We start from the raw sequence: 21,000 nt of genomic DNA, 5'->3' as shown, positions 1-21,000 counted from the left end.
GCTCCGTCACTCAGACAACTTAGTGGCACCGCTGGGATTTGAATTCAGCACCTCCAGCTCCCAGTGGCAGGCTGCTACTTCACCAGCCAGAAAAGCAGCCTCATGGGAAAAGAAAGGGAAGAGCTTAAGGAAGTGGAGGCAGGTGGGGGGCGGGGGGAAGGACCACGAGGGACTAACACAGGGTGTGGGCTGAGCCAGCAGGGAGGAGCCAGAGCAGGAAGAAGGGAGAGAGGAACCCTATGTTTCTGATGGACCCCATCCTTGGAGACTGGGTTGTGGCGATTTGGTCCCTAGAAACTCCATCATTGACAACTATGTCCTTGTGGGATTCTTATCCTTGACTCCATCCCTTGGGGATCCTTGTTCTTAGCGGAGTCGGTGGAGGGAGTAGGGGTGGATTCCAGCCTTGAAGCCCAGGGGAGGCTCCAGAAAGTGTGCTCGGAGCAGAGGCGTGCGCAGATCTCGGCGAGAAGCAGTGGTGTATTTTGGTGGCGGGCTCGTCTTCCAAATTTGGTGCTGGCTAATGATTCAGTGGGTTTGCACATTCAGCTCAGCGGGCGGTGGGTGGCAGTTGGGAGACGGGCTGGGTATGGGAGGAGAGTGAGCCCAGGATTAAAAATAGGCCTCAGGGAATCCTCAGAAGACTCAATGCTGCTAAGATTCCTCAACAGACACTGTTGGTCACAGTGGTCCCAAGAGCTGGCACTGTCTCAGTCAGGCCACCTGGGATCCTGGTGTCCTAATGCCCGCGAGGCAAGTCACTCTAGGGAGGATAAGCAGATCCTGGGGCTGGCCTTGCCCACTCCCATGGCCGCAGAAGCCAAAGCGTCACCCCTGAAAGGGACTCCCCTAGGGACTGGCTCTTGGGCAGGTCTTCCCTAGCAGGCTGTCTTTCCGGCCATTCAAATCACGTGAGAAAAAATACCACAGAAGCCACATTGGTCACAGACCCCGCTGGGGGCAGGGGTCTCTTCCTACACAGCCCACAGAACCTGGGGGTGGGGGTGGCAGACAGGGCCCTGGGTTCAAGTCCCCACACTCAGCAGCACTCCTCAGCTCACGGAGGGATTTTCCAATACGAGAGCATCATCTGGACACGGAATAAAATGGCTGGGGCGGTTTTCTTCCCATAGACATGACTGACAATGAGTCCTTGTCATGGCGCTGTCCTGCAAACTGGAGACAGACGGACAGCACCCTGAGTTCTGCCCATGAGATGCCAGCAGCACCCCTGGAATGCATCTCAAGATATGACCAACGTCCCCTGGAGGGCATGGTAGGCCCAGGTGATTGGGCAAAACTGCCTTGGGAACAACAGGACCTCAGAAATTGGGAGCTTTGGAGTTCGAAAACGAGGCAGGTAAAGGGCCTGGGCAGGATGGACTTGGTCACACACTGGGCCTTGAGAGAGGGCGGTGAACCCAGTGCCTGGACAACCACAAAGATCAGAGGAGGGCTGCTGGGATGCAGCGCCTGCACCTCTCACTGATGGACATGGACCACGGTCCAAGAAATGCCCCCAGAATCCCTTGGAAAGAAGGCTCTCTTGGGACCAACACCCTAGTATAGTAGGCTAAGTCCGCCTGCAGTCCCAGCATCCCATATGGGCACGGGGTTCATGTCCCAGCTGCTGTACTTTCCATCCATCTCCCTGTTTATGGCCTAGGAGAGCCATGGAAGATGGCCTAAAGCCTGTCACTCTGTACTTGGCTTTTTTTTTTTAAGATTTATCTTATTTTTATTGGAAAGTCAGATATACAGAAAGGAGGAGAGACAGAAGATCTTCGTCTGTTGATTCACTCCCCAAGTGGCTGCAGCGGCCAGAGCTGAGCCAATCTGAAACCAGGAGCCAGGAGCTTCTTCCGGGTGTCCCACATGTGTGCAGGGTCACAAGGCTTTGGGCCATCCTCGACTGCTTTCCAAGGCAACAAGCAGGGAGCTGGATGGGAAGTGGAGCTGCTGGGATTAGAACCGGCTCCCATATGGGACCCTGGCGCGTGTTCAAGGCAAGGACCCTGCACTTGTATGGAATACCAAGTGCTACCGTGCTGGGCCCAGGACCCTGCACTTGTATGGAATACCAAGAAGCTCTGGCTCCCAGCTTCAGATCAGTTCAGCTCCGGCTGTTTCAGTCATTGTGGCCATTTGGATAGTGAACCAGTGGATGGAAGATCTCTCTCTGTCTCTCCTTCTCTCTGTAACTCTACCTTTCAAATAAAACTAAAAAATAAAAAATTTTTAATAATAAAAATAGGGCTCAGTGCTCCTGGCTTTGGATCAGCTCAGCTCCGGCTGTTGTGACCACTTGGGGAATGAACCAGTGGATGGAAGATCTTTCTCTCTGTATCTCCTCTCTGTAAATCTAACTTTCCAATAAAAAATAAAATAAAATCGTTTTTTAAAATAAAATTAAAAAGAGAAAACAAGAAAGCAGGTTCTTAATCAAAGCCAGTGATCAGAGTTCCTTTGTGGCCCTGCTTCTGGGTCAGCGTGGCTTGCCTCCACCTGGAGGTGTCATACAGGGTGGTCCAATAGGGCATGGTTTGCACCTGGTGCACGAGGGGGAACCACAGGCCCCTGCATGCACTCCGCACTGTCTGCTGTGTGCTAGGCAGCTAGTTCAGGGTCAGGAGATTGGAAGCCACGCCTCCCACAACCTGCCCACCTGTGACGCTCACCAATCATCACCTGGAACATGAAGGGGGCGGTATTGTGTTGTTGCATAACCACGCCCCTCGCAGGCCACCATAAAGGCCACCTCCCAGGATAGGGAGGGGCTCGCTCTCTCAGTCCTGTGCTTCTGTAGCGCTTGCATTCTAACTCTTGGCCTCCCCAGCTTCCTCTCTGGCTTCCCATGGACAGACTCCAAGGACAGAGGTAGCCCTTGAACATGGCCCCTGTGTGTCTGTATTCCTCACCCTCTGTTCACTACTTGGGCAAATCAGTGAAGATGTGATTGCTAGGGTGACTTGTATTTCTAATTTGTGTACTTTCAAGAGTTCCTGGGCCTGGCACGATAGCCTAGCAGCTAAAGTCCTCACCTTGAAGACACGCCAGGATCCCATTTTTCTAATCCTGGCTGCCCTGCTTCCCATCCAGCTCCTTACTTGTGGCCTGGGAAAGCAGTCAAGGATGGCCCAAAGCCTTGGGACCCTGCACACATGTGGGAGACCCAGAAGAAGCTCCTGGCTCCTGGTTTCAGAATGGCTCAGCTCTGGCCGTTGCAGCCACTTGGGGAGTGAATCAACGGACGAAGATCTTCTTCCTCTCTGTCTCTCCTCCTTTCTGTATATCTGACTTTCCAATTAAAAAAAAAAATCTTAAAAAAATAAAGAGTTCCAGGAGAGGTAAGGCCTAGCAGTAGTAAAGAAGTCATGGAAAGGTGAATGTTTGCAGCTTTGTGTGTCCAGGTTGTTCACTGCAAGTCTCTCAGGATAACTGCTGTTGCTGGAGAACCCGGGACACAAACAGGTTTCCCGGTGTGACCATTTGTTCCTTTCTAGGCTTCGATTCAGGCTAGATTGACTTTTCAATTAAATTTTGCTAAGTTCTAGCGGGCACTGGTATTGCCGAGCTAGTTAACAAAGACTCTGTAATACATCCTAGAGTTGTCTGGCATGATCTCTCTTGCATCTATAACATGCTGAGTCCTGTGTCATCCTCTCCCCTGGCCACAGACCCCTCTCTCTCCTCTGGGGTTTCTCTCAGGGTCCTGGAATGTATCAGGCTTCTGCTGCTCCCTACCCTGGCCTTGCTGTGTTCATTGTTCACAGACGCATTCTGTCTCCTGCAGAGCTGAAGCCCTGGCGAGGCAGGCGGGCGTGCCCTATCCGAGTGCTTGGGCTGCAGTCCTGGCCAAGAGCTTCCAGTTCCAGCTTCTTGCTGATACATTCCCTGGAAGCCAGCAGGCACTTGCTCAGGTGCTCGGGTCCCTGCCACTTGCTAGAGGGACCTGGATAGAGTCCTGAGTTCCTGGCTTCAACCTGGCCCAACCCCAGCTGTTAGGAACGTTTGGAGACTGAATGAGCAATATAGCAGATCTCTTTCTGTCTCATGGTCTTTCAAACAAATAAAAACAAAAGATTTGAAGCTGAAGTCCTGAGTGGGATCAGGGTATGGATGCATCGTGTATTTCTGGCCACACAGCAGGTGGACAGAGACCCTGGGCTGAGGCATCTAAATAAAGGCAGTGCCAGCTGAGATCCCGGGGTGGTCAGCAAATAAGATGCATCAGAGGTAACTCCTGTGCCTCCCGCTAACGTGGGTGTGGCACCTGGAGGTACCCCAGAGGCACGTGGCGCTCTCTGACAGCTAGGGTGTGCAGAGCACCCCTCTGCCCAGGACAGGAGATGATGTGACACATGCAGAGAATAGCTGGTCCCTAAGCACGCCACTCTACGGGGGGGGGGGGGGTGGGGGCGCCAAGAACGGCACAGCAGCAGGAGCCCGACAGCGACAGGTGGCAGCAGGCTCACAGAGGAGCAGCGGCATTAGTCACCACCTCGTCACAGCAGGAGGGAGACCAGGAGCCGAGGAGGAAGCCCCATTAGAGTATAGCTCTGTGGCATTCCCCAAGAACAGGTGAGGCAAGGGGGGGCTCAGCCAGCATCGGAGCCCCACACGACGAACCCCTCAGTAGGAGGAAGAGAATGAGGATGACAGAGGCAAGGACAAAGAAGGCACACAATGCCAAGTGCAGCCACAGTGCAGCCAGAAGCAAGAGGATAGCAGCAGGACGGGGTTGCAGCACACAGAGCTGCTCTCCACATCCCGAGGGCTGGAGCCAGAAGCACGGCCCTGCCACAAGCCCAAAGGTGTGGCCCCCACAGAGAAGGCCCCCAGCATAACCGGGCAGGAAGAGGTGGAGATGGGGGACCCCTCCCTCAGGCTTGGACCCTTGCCTGAGGAGAGGACTTTCTGGGGCTTCTGTCCATCAGAGCCCAGCCACAAGATGGCACGTCCTGCCATAAGTCTGTGAGAAAAGAGGGCCAGCAGGGCACTCTGAAGGGCACTTGTCTAGTAGGGGATGTCAGGAGCAGGTGCTAAGGGATGCTGCCCAGAAGGGTCCCTTCCCGTCTGCAGGGGCTCACATAAGACTCCTGTGCCGGAAACTTGGTGTTGAGGTGGTGGAAACTTTAAGAGGTGGGAGATGAAGAGGGGGAGGGGAGGGAGGGAGCTCTCGCAGACCAGCATGGGCGTGGCCCCTTCAGGTGCAGCTGTCCCATCTCCACATCTCTGCCATGTTGTGATGTAGCCAGCAGTCCCTCACAAATCATGATGGTCACCCAGTCTCAGAACTACACCCTCCCAAATGATGAGCTCATGAAAACCTGTTTTCTTTCTAAAGTATCTCAGCCTTGGGCGCTCTGTGACAGCCACAGAAAGCAGACGAAGGCAAAGCGGCCCACCCAGGGCGGGGGCCGGTCATCTTTGAGCACCTGCTCAGCTGTCCTAGGAGGCAGCCAGAGCAGAATATGGGGCCCGGGTTGCTGAGAGCACATGGCTCTTTGCAGGGCGGAGGCAAGGCGAGCCCTGCCTAGTGAAGCAGTGAGGGGTCAGTCACCTCTCTTTGGAGCTGCACCCCACCCTCACTTGCTGTCCCCACCTGGTTCTCACTCCATCCCTCTCCCTGCTCTGGATGAACCTCCACTGTGGGCAGACCCCACCCAGCCCTGCACACAACACAGGCCTGCTTCCCAGTATCATACCTCACACCTGCTCCACTGGGCCACAGCTTGCCCTGCTTAGAGGACCCCTGCCTGTCCCATAGCACCTGGACCCACCCATTCAAGGCTAGTTTGCTCCTCACCTCCTGAAGCCTCCTCCTGTCAGATTGCGTGGTTTCTGAGCCCCCACCTTGAAATGTCAGCTGTTCCCACCAACCTGAGCCCAGCGGCAGCTCTGCACCCTCCTCCCGGCTCAGGGTTCTGGCCCCATAGGTGTCTGTAGCCTGCCAGGCTACTGTCGCCGCACTGCAGGACCTCACGGCGCCCAGTCCTGTTCTTGTCCACACCACGCCTCCTTATTCACCCTGCTCCTTCCCCCTCCACACAGCAGGCAACCTCTGTCCCAGACGTGGCTGACCACTGCCCTTCTTCTAGCCCTCCCCACTCCCCTACCTGGCGCAGGTTTCGGGTGACCCGCACGTCGTGCCAGGCGTTGTCGTTGAACTTGCCGTTCACAGGTTCCACGAGGGCCTCGAAAGCACCCGAGCCCAGGTTGATGACCAGCCAGACGGCCCCGGACTTAAGGGACAGGTTGACGTAGTCGGCCGACTTGCCCGTGTGCAGCATCAGCCCGTTGCGCTGCAGGGTGCGGAAGGCCAGCGTGATCTCGTCCGTGCTGCTCTGGATCGGGTTGTGGGACAGGTCATAGCAGAAGAACTCGTTGCCTTTGAAAGTCGCCACAAACTCCTCCTTGCCTGGACACCGTGGTGTGGGGAAACAGGAGAAGGCTGAGTATGTGTGTGTGAGAGTGTGAGTGTGGGTGTGTGTGGGTGTGAGTGTGTGCACACACGTGCAGGGGGTAGACAGCATGCCCGAGCCGTCCTCTCCCCCTCCAGCAACCCAGGCCTGCCCCCAAGGAACCCTGGTTCCCAACTCCATCCTGCAGCCCCATTCCCCTCCCTCGGCTGTGGACCTCCTCTCCCGGTCCCTGCCGACTTGGCTGTCAGCCTCCCCTCCCACCAGGTCCTCTCCACATCGGGAGGCTACAACGTGGTTCTCACACTAACGGCTGACACTGAGACTGACAATGCCCAGGACTCCTCCCCCAAGGCTGGGGCACCAAGAGGGTCTCCTGAGTGCAGCCTACTGCCCCTTCCTGCCTCTGCTGTGACAGCCCCTCAGAACCCGGGGAACGTTCCAGACTGCACGGTACAGGGTGGGACAGGTAGACCTCCTGCACAGTATGGAGCAAGTAAGAATGAGAAGGTGGGAGGGGGGAAGGGCAGGCGACGCAGGTGACAGGGAGATGTACCAGGAGCAGCAGGCTGGATGGAACTCATGTGGGTGGGCCACCATGCCAGCTGTCAGCCCCACTCCCAGGTTTGCACTCCAACCTGAGCAGGAGCCTCTGAGGGGTGCCCGGGGCTGAGCGTGTGTGCCAGGCAGGCAGCAGAGATAAGGGTGCGAGGGCAAGACTGCTTTCACACATGCATGTGTGCACATGTGTGCTCACACATGTGGATGGACACACAGGTGATCAAGGTATAGCCTCCTTCACAGGTGTGATTTAAGCAGAAGCAAGAACTACTGGAGAGCCTTTGGGATTGGTGGCTTAATGAGTGGCTGACAAATAACAGGATAATGACTCTGGTGCCGGAGCCCAGCAGAGAGACGAGAACTGAAGCCAGGAGCTGGGGAGACCGGAGGGCCTGGACCACCACTGTAACTCACTTCTCTTCGCCCGTGCCTGGTGACACCACAGCTGCTCCTGCCACCTCCCAGAGTAGACAGAGGGCACGCAGGGCTGTGTCTGTGAGGGTCTTTATGCAGAGACTGAGCTAAGTGCCAACATGCTCAGTAGATGGCCCCCAGGCCCAGGACAGAGCAGGCACCGGGAGGCCGCAGCTGCATCACCATGAGGCTGGTGCCCCACTCCATGCCCAGGCAGGGAAGGGCCCAGCAGCAGCGCTATGTGTAACTGCTGTGGGGGTCTCTTGGGGCAGATTCTGAAAGCCCCTCCCCTTCAGACACAGCCTGTGTCTCTTCCTCCGGGCAGGCTGCCCACAGCCTCGGCCCTCTCTGTCTGTGGATGCCAAGGCACCAGCTGCCATCCCAGTGCCTGGCACAGCCATCCCTGCAGCTGGCAAGGCCCAGTGTCCTGAGGCCACAGGGCAGTGAGGCTGGCGGAGGCCTGGGCCACACTGGGACAGTCTAGATCTCTTCTTGTCTGTCTACCCCAGGTGCCAGTAGAAGGGGGCAGACAGACACAAAGGGGGAGGGAGCCAGCAGACCAGAAGTGGATTGTGGGGAGAAAGATGATGTGGATGGAGGGGCAGGGAAGGGAAGAAGAAAGATGGGACATCCGGGCACGAGGGAGAAGATGGCTCAGACCGTGAGAGGACAAGAGGTGACAGATAAAGAGAAGACACAAACCCTGGGGGGACAGGTAAGGGCGATGGGATGAGGGCCAGCAAGGAAAGGGGACAGGGACCTCCAGGGAACGAAAGCCATAGCTTTCCAGGGCCTACTTTGTTTCCATAGCAACCAGGCCAGCTGCCCAGGCACCAGCAGAGCCAGGGGGCTCAAGGACCAGAAAAGGGAACGTGTTTGACCTTGAGTTTGCCACATGTGCTAGTCCCTCCCAGCAGCAGGCCTCCACCTCCTACTCCCTCACCTTCAGCTGCAGTCAAAGGCAACATCATTACAGAGAAATCCAACAGAAGGGAGGGAAAGAATAAGGCAGCCACGTGAGGGGGAAAAAAGTGACGGGGACAGAACAAAAGGAGCCGGGAGAAAGGAGAGAGGCGGGTCCAGGTTGGCCCGCACTGCCAAGGCAGATGAGAGAAATGAGGCCACGGCCCGACTCCTTGGCCCTGCTTCGGTCTCCCGGGAGAGGGTACAACCAGCCACACTGTGGCCCAAAACTCTAGGCCCCAAGTCCCTTTGCTGTCAGGGATGTAGGGGAGTCCAGAGACGAGACGAGGTGCCAGGCAGCCAAAGGCAAACTGAAAAGGCTTTTGAGAGATGAACAAGTGTGGAGAAGAAAACTCAGGGATGGAAAGGAAGCGGGATGATCTGAGTAAGGACGCGGGCAGAGACGCAGAAAGGAAGATGGAAGAATGCAGGGGTGGGCCACGCATGGGGTGGCTCACTTTGAACAATCCGCTCTCTTGGGGTGGGGTGTCCTCCCGGCCACAGCCACAGGTCTGGGACGAGCACCAGGGGGCGCTCTCCCCCTACAACACTGGGTCTGGAAGGAGGCTGGGGGGCCGGGGGACACTACAACCAAGCCCATTTCCTGGCACGCAAAGAGGGGTTCTAGCTGTGATGTGACAACTCCCACACCTGTCGTGCCTGTGGCCCCGCAGGGGTCCTGGGTGTGGCTCAACAGTGGCTGCCGTGGTCCAGGGTTTCTGAGGACCACGAAAAGCGGGTGTGTGTTGGGGGGAGCTGGGGGTTGGGGGGTGGTAACAGCAGCTGCGTGCTTTCCAGCCCAGCTCAAAGACCTCCTCTGGGAAGGTCTCCAGCCCCTCGGCCCCTCCCGACTCCGGCTCTACAGCTGTCTGTTCTGCTCGTTTGGCACTTACTGCCTAGTAACATCTTGTACTGCTCCCGGGAGAGGAAGTCCAATGTGCGAGAGAGAAGACCTGGGCACTGGCTCCGCCACCAGCTTTGTGACCTTGGCCAAGATACAGCGGCTCTGAGCCCCGGCTTTCTCCTTTGGAAAAAGAAGCTAATCATGAGCTTTCCTCGCGGGCTGCTGCGCACTGCTAGAAAGACAACCACACGGGTGCAGCTTCCTAAACTGTAAGCTATGCCGCGAATGAATGACTTTTGTGTGAGGATCTAACTTTGTGTATGTGTGTGCGCATGTGCTGTGGGCAATGAATACATTAACTCTTCTGAGCCAAGCCTGGACTTCCCATGTGCTTCACGGGGACCATGTTTTATTGGAATTATTTCTTAGAACATCAACAAGCTCCACAGGGACGGGTTACTCACTTCACCTGCGTGTGTGCCAGCGGCTTTATGGAGCGCCAGCGTACACAGATGAAAACAGCCAGGGCCTGTCCTCAGCAGGCCTGGTCTGGAGTGGGGACAGTGCCATAGGTACAGCGACAGATGTGTGTGTGTGTGTGTGTGTGTGTGTGAGGAACCTTTGCCTGGAGGCAGAGACTGAGGGGAGCCCCAGGAAAAGCCCAGTTCACTTGGGGAGTTCAGGAAGACTTCCCATGCGGAAACTCTCACCCCGCCTGCCACCTCCCTGGATGCTTTCTCAAGACTTAAAAAGAGATTCCAGGGAGGTGGGGGGTGTGCAGGCCGACACAAGAATAGGAAGTACGGAATGGAGAGATGGGACCCAGCAGCCCCACCACAGTGCCCTCATGGGGCAGTGAAATTGACATATCAATTTCATTCTTAGAAAAGAGATGTTGCTGAGAAAGGTAGGCTCTGTGCAAAAACAAAACAAACAAACAAAAATTAAAAATCTAGAGGCCCCAGACAGGCTAACGAGCCGTGTGGTGGACCTGGCCAGTGTCAGCTAACACGGAGACCGAGATGCTGGGACTCCCTGGGCCAGGGGCTTGCTTAGCAGGCTTCCGGGATTTCATGACTCAATGGGGGACATGCTCCCCACAGCTCCATCTGACACAGGAACCCACACTTTCTAGGGAGGGGTCTGTGATGGATGTTCTAGAAAGAAGTCATTAGGACAACCCGACTTCGGGAGAGAAGTGGAGGTTTGTTCTGTAGCACGAAGGGGGTCACTCAGAATGGCTACCAGTTCCCACGGGGCTCAGAGCAGGGTACCAAGAGATGTGCCCCGACTCCCCCTGGAGGTAGTTAGTCTGCTTGGGGTGAGGGCCGGGCTCACTGGGGACCATGGTGTCACTGACCTTTTGTTGCCTGGTGTACATCTCCGGCTCCTCCTCTCCCGGCCCCCCCCTCGGAGAACAGTAAGGACCCTACTGGAGAAGCAGAATTGGGGAGTCAGGCACAGGGGTGGGGAGGAGGTTGCCAGCCAGTCCCACCCAAGCCTTGGGGTGAGGGTGGAAGTGCAGGTGTGAGGAGGGGCTTCTCTGAGGACCCTTCTCAGGATGGAGCCAGCTGACAAACCAAGGGCCCTATGGACCCTGAGACTCACCACCACTGACCTCCGCCCTTTGCCTTGAGTGGGGAGGCTGCGCAGAAGAGCAAGGGGGCCTCCCTGCAGGGGCAGCTGCAGGTGACCGGCCACTTGGAGAACCCAGATGCTTGCGGCCCAGTTTCCAACCCCTTTCCCATCCTCCTCCTCACTCGGCACCCTTGCTGGGCCAGAGTTCACATTCTTCAACTCCTTCCAAAACCCGCTGGGGGCAGGCGCCCTACCCTTACCCCGCATTCACACAGAAGACCTGTGCCTGTCCTGGGGGCTGTCCTGTGCCTGCCGTGCGCTTGGCAGCCGCACCTGCTTCCCTCACTACAGTGAGAGCTCCCACTCCTCCCTTGCCCTTTGCTGTCCTAGTCAGACCAAGGGGCTCCTCAAGGACTTCCCAGGGCTCCCCCTCCCCACTCCTACAAAGGGCTATGCCCACCAAGGGAGGTCCTGATTGGCTGAGACACACCAGGAAAGTGAGCAGGCTTGTTTTCTTTCTCGCTTCCTACTACCCAGCTGACCACCTGGCAGACCTTCCCTCCACAGGCCTTGCAGGCCACTGTTGCCATGCCTGGGCACCAGGCCGGCCTGGCTCCCCACCCGCCCTCCAGGGCTTGGCCCTTAAGCATCCATGCCTATAAGCAGATCCTTGAGATGGCATCAGGATGAGGGGAAGTCAGGAATAAAGGAAACACCCTGGCCTGGGCTATGTCCCCAGTTCCAATCCCAAATCCCCAGAACAGACTAACTAAACCATAGTACAGACACCTAATCTGATCTCTGCAACCTTCTAGAAAGTGGCAGGGGCGGGGGGAGGCAGCTTTTGAGAGTTCTGCGGGAGCCACAGCCCAGCAGTCCCAGAAGCAGGCCTTGAGCAGCACGCAGCAGGCGAGGGAACTTGTCCCAGCCACCCTTTTGACACGTCCTCTCTCCCTGTGTCTCTGGTCACAATCCCACATCCCTGCAAGAATGTCAAGTTTCTATCTCCCCAGATCCAAACACATCCCAAACTTCAGACCTGGGGGACCTCCCGCATCTCCCGCAACTCTTGCAGCCCAGGTTTGATTCTATGACTAAGGGACCCCACCCCACACAGCCCCCGTGTGAGATAACCACCAACAGAAGGATGTACCGGGCAGGTGCAGCACCACCCAAGAGTCTGGAAGGTCAAACTCCTGAGCTCAGAGAGACCTGTGACAGGGGAGCTTGAGCCAGAGGTCATTGGTTAGGACTCCTGAGTACAGCCCCCCGGGTAGTTTTAGGAGAGTTTGGTTTTCTTATTATTATTATTATTTTAAGATGGCAGGGACTTGGTAGAAAGGAGACTCAGGGGACATGGCTAGTCTGAACCATGCCATGGGTAATCACTATTGAGTCGCTTCAACTACTGGTCCTGAGCATCCTCCCCTGTGAGGTAGATGTAAGGAGATGTTCAAAAGACACATTTGGGGAGGTGGGCAGCGCAGTAGCCTAGTGGCTACAGTTCTCGCCTTGCATGTGTCAGGATCCCATATGGGCACTGGTTCAAGTCCCAGCAGCCCCACTTCCCATCCAGCTCCCTGGGAAAGAAGTTGAGGATGGACCCAAAGCCTTGGGACCCTACACCCACGTGGAAGACCCAGAAGAAGCTCCTGGCTTCGGATCAGCTCAGCTCCGGCCGTTGCGGCCACTTGGGGAATGAATCAGCGGTCAGAAAATCTTCCTCTCTGTCTCTGCTCCTCTCTGTGTATCTGACTTTCCAATAAAAATAAATAAATCTTAAATTTTAAAAAGAAAAAGACACTGGACTGCTGGGCAAAGGGAGGGATCCTGCTCCTCTGCCCCCCTCTTTACTCCCTTCACAGATGGAAGAGGACTACCAGGGCAGCCAGGCAGGCGGATTGAGGCTGCCTCAAATCCTCACAGAAAAAGAAACAATGATCAGAATGAGTGGAAGGAAGCAAAAAAAAAGAAAAAAAAAAAAAAACACTATGAGAAGGGAAAAAAAAGCAAGATACATTGCCAAGAAAAACACATACAAAAAAGGTGGTGGGAGACAACGGCAGGGGTTCAAACATCTCTTGATGTCGGAAACCAAGGTGAGACAGGGCCGATGGAGCATGAGCAGGCGGGGAGGGCAGCAGGGACGACGGACAGGAATGACCCCCCGCCCCTCCCCAGCGCCCCCAACCAAATAAAGAAATGGCAGAGGGAAGGAAGGAGGCAGGACAGGTGGAGGAGGGGGCGGGCAGGGACGCCACGGGGAGAACAGACCATCCAGGAGCAGGTTGGAGGGGGGGAATCCAATCCAACCCAAACCAAACCAAAACTTCAAACCATACCTTCGCTGTTTAACGTCAGGTGAGCCGGACCTTGGAAAGGGGAGGGAAAGAAAGAAAGGGGTGGGGTGGGGGTGGCGGACAAAGAAGAAAAAAAGAAAGAAGGGGGGGAAGAAACAAAGAAAACATAAGTCATGAAAATCAGTCAGAGAGAAGGGAGGAAAAACAGCTTTGGCTGCCACAATTTAAAAACCCGTTTTAACTTGTGACAGACATCGGGGGACAACCCCCAGCCCAGAAGCTGAGGGAAAGGGGCCCGATGTGGAAAAGGAGGGTACAGGGGCACGAGAGAGGGGGAGAGAGAGAGAGAGAGAGAGAGAGAGAGAGAGAGAAGGGGGCTCCGGAGTGGGAGGCAGAGTTGGGGCAGGAGGAGAAACAGGGCAGGAGCCGCTGTAAGGGGGAAGAAGAGATTTTGGTTTCTTTTTCTTTTTTTTCTTCTTGCCGGGGGAGGAAAAAAAAAGGAAAAGGAGGAGAAGCACGGGCTAGGAGGCTGCTTTTTTCCTTTTCTTTTTTTTCTTTTTTTTTTTTTCTCTTCCAGGAGGTGGAGAGGAAAAAAAAAACGGTCAACGAGAAAAAACGATTCGGATGGAGGAAAAAATAAAACACAACACAAAAATCAAAGCCACCTGGAGAGAGAGTATCCTGTCAGTGTGGGACTGGGACCTGCAAGCCCCCCATCCGCCTGCCCCCCACGCTGGTTACCCCTAAGACCCTGGCAAAGAAAGGGGGCATGAGAGACCTGGGTCTAGAAGGAGTGCTCCCCAAAAGGGCTAGTTTGCTCATTGTCAAGGGAGTCTTCCCCACCCGCCCTCCAACATCCAGCGCTCTAAGAGGACACTGACAGAGAAGATGGAATCTAGAGACCCCCAGAGAGAGGGGTGTGCATGGCAAGGCTAGGGGCAGAGGGGAGGCCCAGCTCCCAAGGCTGAAAAAATAGCAAACAGGTGAGAGCCCAATCAGCCGGGATTTCCCCGCAGGATCACCTTGGCCTAACCCGAGGCACACCCTCCAACTCGGCCTTCATGGGAGGACCCCCATGAAGGACCCCAGCCTCCCACATCTTCCCACAGGGCCCAGTCAAGGAAAACCCTTGCCCACACTGACTGGCAGCACCAGGCCCCAATGCTGGACTGGGGGTCCGGGGCCCACACCAAGCCTCAGTTTCCCCTCACTGCCCTGCAATGGTGCGTGGTGAAGAGGTCAGGGACAGAACAGCCTACAGGACCGCTGTCACCCTGAGAAGCATCCCAGCTGCTGTGGCAAAGAGATGGGAGGCCCAGGGAGAGACAGCTGGAGCCAGGACGGAAGCGACGAGGTTAAAGACCTTGGCCCCTGAAGGACAGGTCTTCAGTGGTAGGCACCCACCGCTCCGGGTGCCGATGGCTGCACGCCACCTGGGGTCTGAGGCCAGCTGTGGCAGGAGACCAAAGCTGCTCAAGGCAGCCTCTGGACAGCTCTTGGGAGGAGGAAGGCTTTATGCACACCACAGGGAGGGACCCAGGAATCAAGAATGTCCCCATGTTCCCTGCCCTGTCACCAGCCCTTTCACGAGGAACTACCAAGATCTTCTTGTAAAGCCCCTGAAACCAGGATCCAGGCCCAGAGCCCCGAAACTCCCACCCATGGGGACCCAGCCCCGGCTCCAGGTGCTATGGGAGCCCATCCTCTGTCCCTCCTGTGGTGGGGGACAACCCCGCCTGCCTCCTGCAGACCCTGCACTGCCCAGCTCCCGCCTGCCTCATTAGCATGCGGCACTCTCCCTCTGTCACCACGGCAACCAGCTGCTCGGCTCCTTCAGGCGTGACAGCACCGGCCATCTTGGTGAGGGGAGGCCCTGGCTCAGCCCCAGTTGGCCCAAGGGCTCTCTGCCTCAAGCCTGACTCCTCCCTCCCACCCTGGTGGAAGCCTGCTGGGTTCCTTCTGGCCTCTGGCCCCACACGGAGTGGTGGGGGGCCAGAAGAGGCGATTCCACTCCTCAAATCCACCTGTGGCATCTATCCCTCCTCCCGCCATGGGAGGAGAGACTGGCAGTGATGGATGGCTCTGCCATGGGTCCCCTCCTAGGGCACTTTATCTAGCGGTTTCTGAGTTTCCTTTCTCTGCTACAAGATGCAGGGAGGAAAGAAGGGGTTCCCAGCAAGCAGCTCCGGAGCAGCTTGTCTAGGTTCCTCAGGCACAGTGCCACACGGGGAGGAGGGCCGGGCAAAACTGGGAGGAGGGGCAGGTGGCAGGCCCAGGGCTACTACAGGGGACAGAGTACAGGGCCACACAGGAGGCCCTGTAGGTGTCACCTCCCCATCACCACCCATGCTCTCGACTCTCCCCCTAAAGGCCAGGGAAGGAGAGGAAAGGCCCTAGGGGAACACTGCAGGCAAATAGACAGAGACACAGGAGATGGGTCACACACATCACCCAGCCTCCAGGACACACCCTGCACAGCCACAAACACAGCCACACACAGTGCTCCACCCAAGCCTGCCACCCAGGGAGTAATCCTGAAGGCCAACCACCCTTCCTGTCCCACCCAGGGTTCCCCTTCTGAGACCACTTCCTACCACAGCCCAGTTCCTTGGGTCTCCTCTTCTCCCTCCTCCCTCCACTGTGCCCCTCTGCCCACCTCCTCACTCACCACCTCCTCCCTCCTGTCTGTCGGCTGCTGCCTTCCTCACCACCCCCTGCCCTCCATCATCCCCCCACCCCGTTTCTTCCTTTGTTCGGGAGCAGACATGACATCAAGAGAAAAAGTCACAGCAGCACTAAATCTTATCTCTAGTCCTCAGAAGGCCTCGTCCACCCAGACACGCAGGCTCTCTCTCTCTCTCTCCGGTAAACACTGACGCAGACAGATGCCAACACAGATCAGACACACAGAGACATGGCACACAGAGATGGGGTTTGCATCAGGGAAGACACAAAGACCCTGCCCCAAGCACAGGGACACATACTCACAAACATGCAGGGGCTGAATCACCCCAGAACAACAGAGTCCTGTGAGTGCACGCACGCATGCACACACACACACGTACATTCACATACTTACACATATATGCATACACATACTCACACACACATACACACACATACACATGGGCCACGGCATCTGGGGATTCCCTAAGGAGACAAAATATCCAGGGAGACAAGATCAACCACAAACGCCACAGGACAATAGGTCCCAGTCCACACTCAGGCCAGGAGTCCCCCTCCAAGCCCCGGCTGCCTCCTTTCCCCAAACTCCCACACCCCCACCACTCTCCTCTTCTCTCCCCCGGTTGGGCCAGGCTGGGGCATCTTCCACTACTCTTGGACCTCCTTGACCTTGACCCAATCCCAGAGGATGAAAAGAATCTGAGGGAAAACCAGAGGGGAGAGAGAGAGAGAGAGAGAGAGAGAGAGAGAGAGAGAGAAGTGCAACCACACACAGCCCTGGAGAAAGACAAGAGCCAGCCAGAAAGAAAAGGCAGACAGGCCAGAAGACGGGAGAAATGATCAGAGAGCCCGCCCAAAGACAAGCTCCCTCCCGCCCTCACCCTGGGCTTGGCTGAAGAAAGAGGCGGCCCCTTCGTCCTCCCTACGGTGGCCCAGGGTTCAGAGCACACAAGATACCACATTACCCTGCATGTCCTCACCGGGGTGGCCCCCATTATGCCTGTGTCCTCCATTGCTCCAGTTGCTGCCCAGCCCTAAGGCAGACCCTGCTCTCCACCCGCAAAGCAGCGGGTCCTCTCCCAGCACAGCATGAAGGTGGCAGCCTAACCTCCCACCCCGTGTGACCTCTCCAAGCTGTGGTGGACAAAACAGTATCTATACCCTCACCTCTGGGCATTTCAGAGTGAGTCCTGTGGACCCAATCCCTCCACCCATCCTCCCTGTGTCTCCCCTAAGGTCGCCCTTCCTTCCCTACCCTGAAGTAAGTGGGCAGGGTCCCATGACATGGGCCAAGCAAAAAGACTTCTCTCATCTGCCAGCTCCCTGACCAAATCAACACAGTGGGGGCTGGGAGAAGTGGGGCCGAATCAGCCTCCCACCACCAAGGGGCCCCAAGTGTGGTCAGGGGAGAGGGGGGGGTCTCTGGGGTCGTAGCAACACCCTCTCACAAGGACCCCCCATGGCGACTGACTGGCTTCACTCACCTTCCATGGGGTGCTCCTCTACAGCCAGCAAGCAGGCAGGAGGCAGAGAGAGAGAAGAGAACGGAGCGCTGTTAGCAAGGGTACCACAGATCAGGGGCCGGAGGGGGTGAGGAGTCTGGAGCCATTGTGCCCACCCAGGCCCTGCCACCAAGCCGGGAAGGCTCGGACCCCAGGGGACAGCCCTGCTGGGCACAAGACAGAGCAGAGCTAGTCCTTGAGCCAGCCTCCCACGCCTGTACTTTGTAGAACACTTCCAGAAACTGAGGACTGGGGCAGGGAAGAGACCCATGAAGGTCACCGGGAGAACGGGGCAGTCACGCTTCTGACTCCCCCCAGACACACTCCTCCCCTGCATCGCGCTGCGTCTGCCAGGCAGACGGGGACACGGGGACACTGCTTACACCACGAACTGCCTGGCAGGGCTCGGCAGAGACACATTCAACGCGCTCATTGACACACTGACACATATAGGTGCACACAGCGAGGCAGCGACGCGGATGGTTGCTCACTAGAATTCGCCCTGCTCCCCTCACCGCTGAAAGCCTGGAGCACAAGGACCGACCGCTCCCAGGGTCCCCCAGCACCCAGCAGAGAGGAGGGCCTGCCACAGTGTGCTGTGCAATGTCTGTCCCCGTCACTTTACCTCTCTGCACGCATCATCCCTCTCCCGTAAAAACCAGTGGGATACCATGGGGGGAGGGTACGGGGAGTGGTTGGGGCAACCTCAGAGCCTATGAAACAATGTCATAAAATAATATGCAATAAAAAAAAGCTGGAAAAAAAAAACAGTGGGATAGACTAGAGTGCGTCTAAGGACTCTGTGGCTCTGGCTGTGTAATTCTAGAATAAACGCCTTCTCATCGGAGGGGCCAGGCATGGGGTCCCCAGGCAGGATAGCCACTGGAGTGGTAATGGGCTCCAGGAACCCCGCCCTTCGCAACTGATCATGCCACACCTCATGGGCACGCAGGCCTGCCCTTCTGGAACCTTTTTGGGCCCTGCTTTGGGACCGCCAGGGAAGGAGCAACAGCGGGAGGAAGGGAGGTGAAGGTGCTCCCTTCAGCTCAGCTCCAACGCCTCCAGCAGGCTGCTTCGGCTGTGCTGTGCTATGCTGTGCTGTGTCAGAGGACCAAGGTGACCCCCAAACACCCACCACCTGGGAGAGTGCAGCTGGCACTTCCAAGCACACAGCCCAGTGGGGGAAGACAGACACACAGGGGCAGGCCCCGCAGATAGACTGCTGCTTAGCAGGTACACATTCGCACGCACAGTCTCCCACTCCAATCAGCTGCCTGTTGTTTGCTCTGAGGGTTAGTGGATGGCCATACTTCCTAAAGCTGAACATCTCTCCCTACTACACATGCACACACACGGGCTGGAACCACAGCCCCTCAGACACCAGTGCCAGCATACCCGTGTACCCACTGCCACACCACGCTCCCTGTAGTGGCTACAGGCACACTCCTGCAGTGAACACAGCTAACTTCTCTGCCTGTCTGTCCACCTGTCACCAACCCACCTGTATGCCTACCTCACAACTGATTCCCAGTTCCTAAATGTAGAAACGCACAAGCTTGTCCACATCCCCACGTGCCACAAACTCTGTACTCCCAGATCTCTTTCACACATCAAGCATCCCCCAAAACTTGTGCATATGATGACTTTCATGGGGTTGCAGTGAACAGGGGAGTGTGGCTACTCAGGGGACTCCCTCAGGATAAACCCTTCAGCTCTGGTGAGCAGTGGTATGTCAGCATTTCTGTGGCCCCTGGGCTAAAGGGTAGGGAGGGGAGGATCAAGTCCCGGTCAGGAAGCAAGCCCCCTTGCCAGCACCTGTGCAAACAAGGCGATACAGTGCTCGCTAGATAATCCAACATGGCAGCTATTTCCAAAAGAATGTTCACCTGCCAGAAGTGTGTGTCAGGTTGTGCTCGGAGAGGGGAAACGCACCAGCTGAGTTTGCTTTAGGCTTCCAAAGACAGCGCCCAGAGATGCAACCGCCTCTTCTTGCTCAGCTCTCTGCTGATCGACCTGCGGCCCTCCCCTGCCGCCACGGCCCCTCCAGGCTCATCCTCACTCCGGCTTTTCCTCACTCTCCTTGCACTTGCTCCCTTTTTGGCTTAGGGACTCACAAACCCCGTATTTCCAGCGCTGGTGTCTCATGCCCAAGTGTCATTCCTGCTCTGCAATTTCTCAGATCTCTTAAATTCTGTGACATCTTGATTCCACTTTTGAGGTCTTGGCCCTGTACCTCCCACCCCTCTCTGGCACCAATCACTCATCTCTCGGTGGTCAGCACAGTCCTTGCTCTTGACTGACACTTCTTGAGCTGTGTCTCTAGGTCCCCCATTGCCAAGCTATGGGGATCAAGTCCAAGCTTCCCATGAAAGTCCAGCTGAAGTTTGGCTGTGCCTCCCTCCCAACTCCTTTCCTGCAACAACCCCGGGGCTCCAACCACCCCCAGTTTCTTCCCATTTACCCACGAGGCCACATGTCCGCACATTCTAGTTCTTGAAGCCCAACACACTCTTCCCACGGACAGCCACTTAAGAAGGTGGTTATTGAGACCCAAACCATCATGTCAACTGTGCCAACCACAGGACAACACAAGCATCCTTTTTTGTGCCAGCTTTGGGCGTGTATGTGCTGTCATCTTCTCATGAACCCAACCTATACCATAACCACATTTTCATATCTGCCTTCTGACCCACCTTCGAAAATATCCATGAGTGGGCCCGGCGCAATAATGTAGCGGTTAGAGTCCTTGCCTTGAACATGCCAGGATCCCATATGGGCACTGGTTCTAATCCTGGCAGTTCCACTTCCCATCAAGTTCCCTGCTTGTGGCCTGGGAAAGCAGTCGAGGACGGCCCAAAGCCTTGGGACCCTGCACCCACGTGGGAGACCCGGAACAGACTCCTGGCTCCAGATCAGTGCAGCTCCAGCCATTGCGGTCACTTGGGGAGTGAATCATCAGACGGAAGATCTTCCTCTCTGTCTCTCCTCCTCTCTGTATATTCACCTTCCCAATAAAAATAAATAAATTTAAAAAAAAAAGAAAATATCCATGAGCTAGGCCAGTGCCTCATTTCTGTTTCCATAATCCAGCTATTCACACAGCTCCTGGCTCAGAAGAATGTATCCCTGTGTCTGTTCGATGAAAAGCAATACTTTGCCAGGTACTGGAAACGTGAGGCGTGCCTGCCCCTTCATGCACAAAGTCTCGTCCACACACCATGGCCCCCTTATCAGTGGACAGTGCCGTTAATCCTAGGCATAGATGAGGAGAATAAGACTCAGGAAGTGGAAAACAGGAGAGGAAGGTTAGATACCTGCGTCCCATAACCAAAGTGACTGGGTTTGATTCTAGGCTCTAGCTCCAAATTCCACCTTGGTACTAAACGCAAACCCTCAGAGGCAGCAGTGATGGCTCAAGTAACTGGATCCCTGCCACCCACGTGGGAGCCTGGGACTGAACTCCTGGCTCCGGCCCTGGACCTAGCCAGTGTGGGCATCAGGGAAGTCCAGTAATAGAAGACATGAGCTCTTTCTCTGTTTCAAAAACCAGAACAGAGGGGCCGGCATCACGGCGTTAACAGGTTCAGCCACTGCCTGCAATGTTGGGTGCTGGTTTAAGTCCTGGATGCTCCACATTCAATACAACTCCCTGCTAGTGCACCTGGGAAAACAGTAGAAGATGGTCCAAATCGCTGGGCTTCTGCACCCCTGTGGGAGACCCAGAAGACGCT

At 56.2% G+C, this 21,000-nt stretch overlaps 1 protein-coding gene across 20 annotated transcripts in view; it reads right to left on the bottom strand.

The window, feature by feature from the left end:
• Positions 1 to 21,000, bottom strand: part of NRXN2 (neurexin 2) — a 108,309-nt gene that overhangs the window by 66,117 nt on the left and 21,192 nt on the right. For 13 of the 20 annotated variants that reach the window (XM_004596714.3, XM_004596715.4, XM_058662847.1 and 10 more), the window contains 4 exons: positions 17,252 to 17,269; positions 13,125 to 13,154; positions 10,565 to 10,636; positions 6,120 to 6,421 (listed from right to left, as the gene is read on the bottom strand). In XM_004596714.3, coding sequence (XP_004596771.2) covers positions 6,120 to 6,421; positions 10,565 to 10,636; positions 13,125 to 13,154; positions 17,252 to 17,269 — 422 coding nt within the window. The remainder of the gene's footprint in view (positions 1 to 6,119; positions 6,422 to 10,564; positions 10,637 to 13,124; positions 13,155 to 17,251; positions 17,270 to 21,000) is intronic. The other 7 variants (XM_058662841.1, XM_058662839.1, XM_058662852.1 and 4 more) reach the window with 3 other exon arrangements.

Source organism: Ochotona princeps, chromosome 4 (assembly GCF_030435755.1).
Source record: "Ochotona princeps isolate mOchPri1 chromosome 4, mOchPri1.hap1, whole genome shotgun sequence".
NCBI classification, from domain to species: domain Eukaryota; kingdom Metazoa; phylum Chordata; class Mammalia; order Lagomorpha; family Ochotonidae; genus Ochotona; species Ochotona princeps.
The sequence above is the reverse complement of the archived record's forward strand: the minus strand, read 5'-3'. Positions and strand labels throughout refer to the sequence as shown.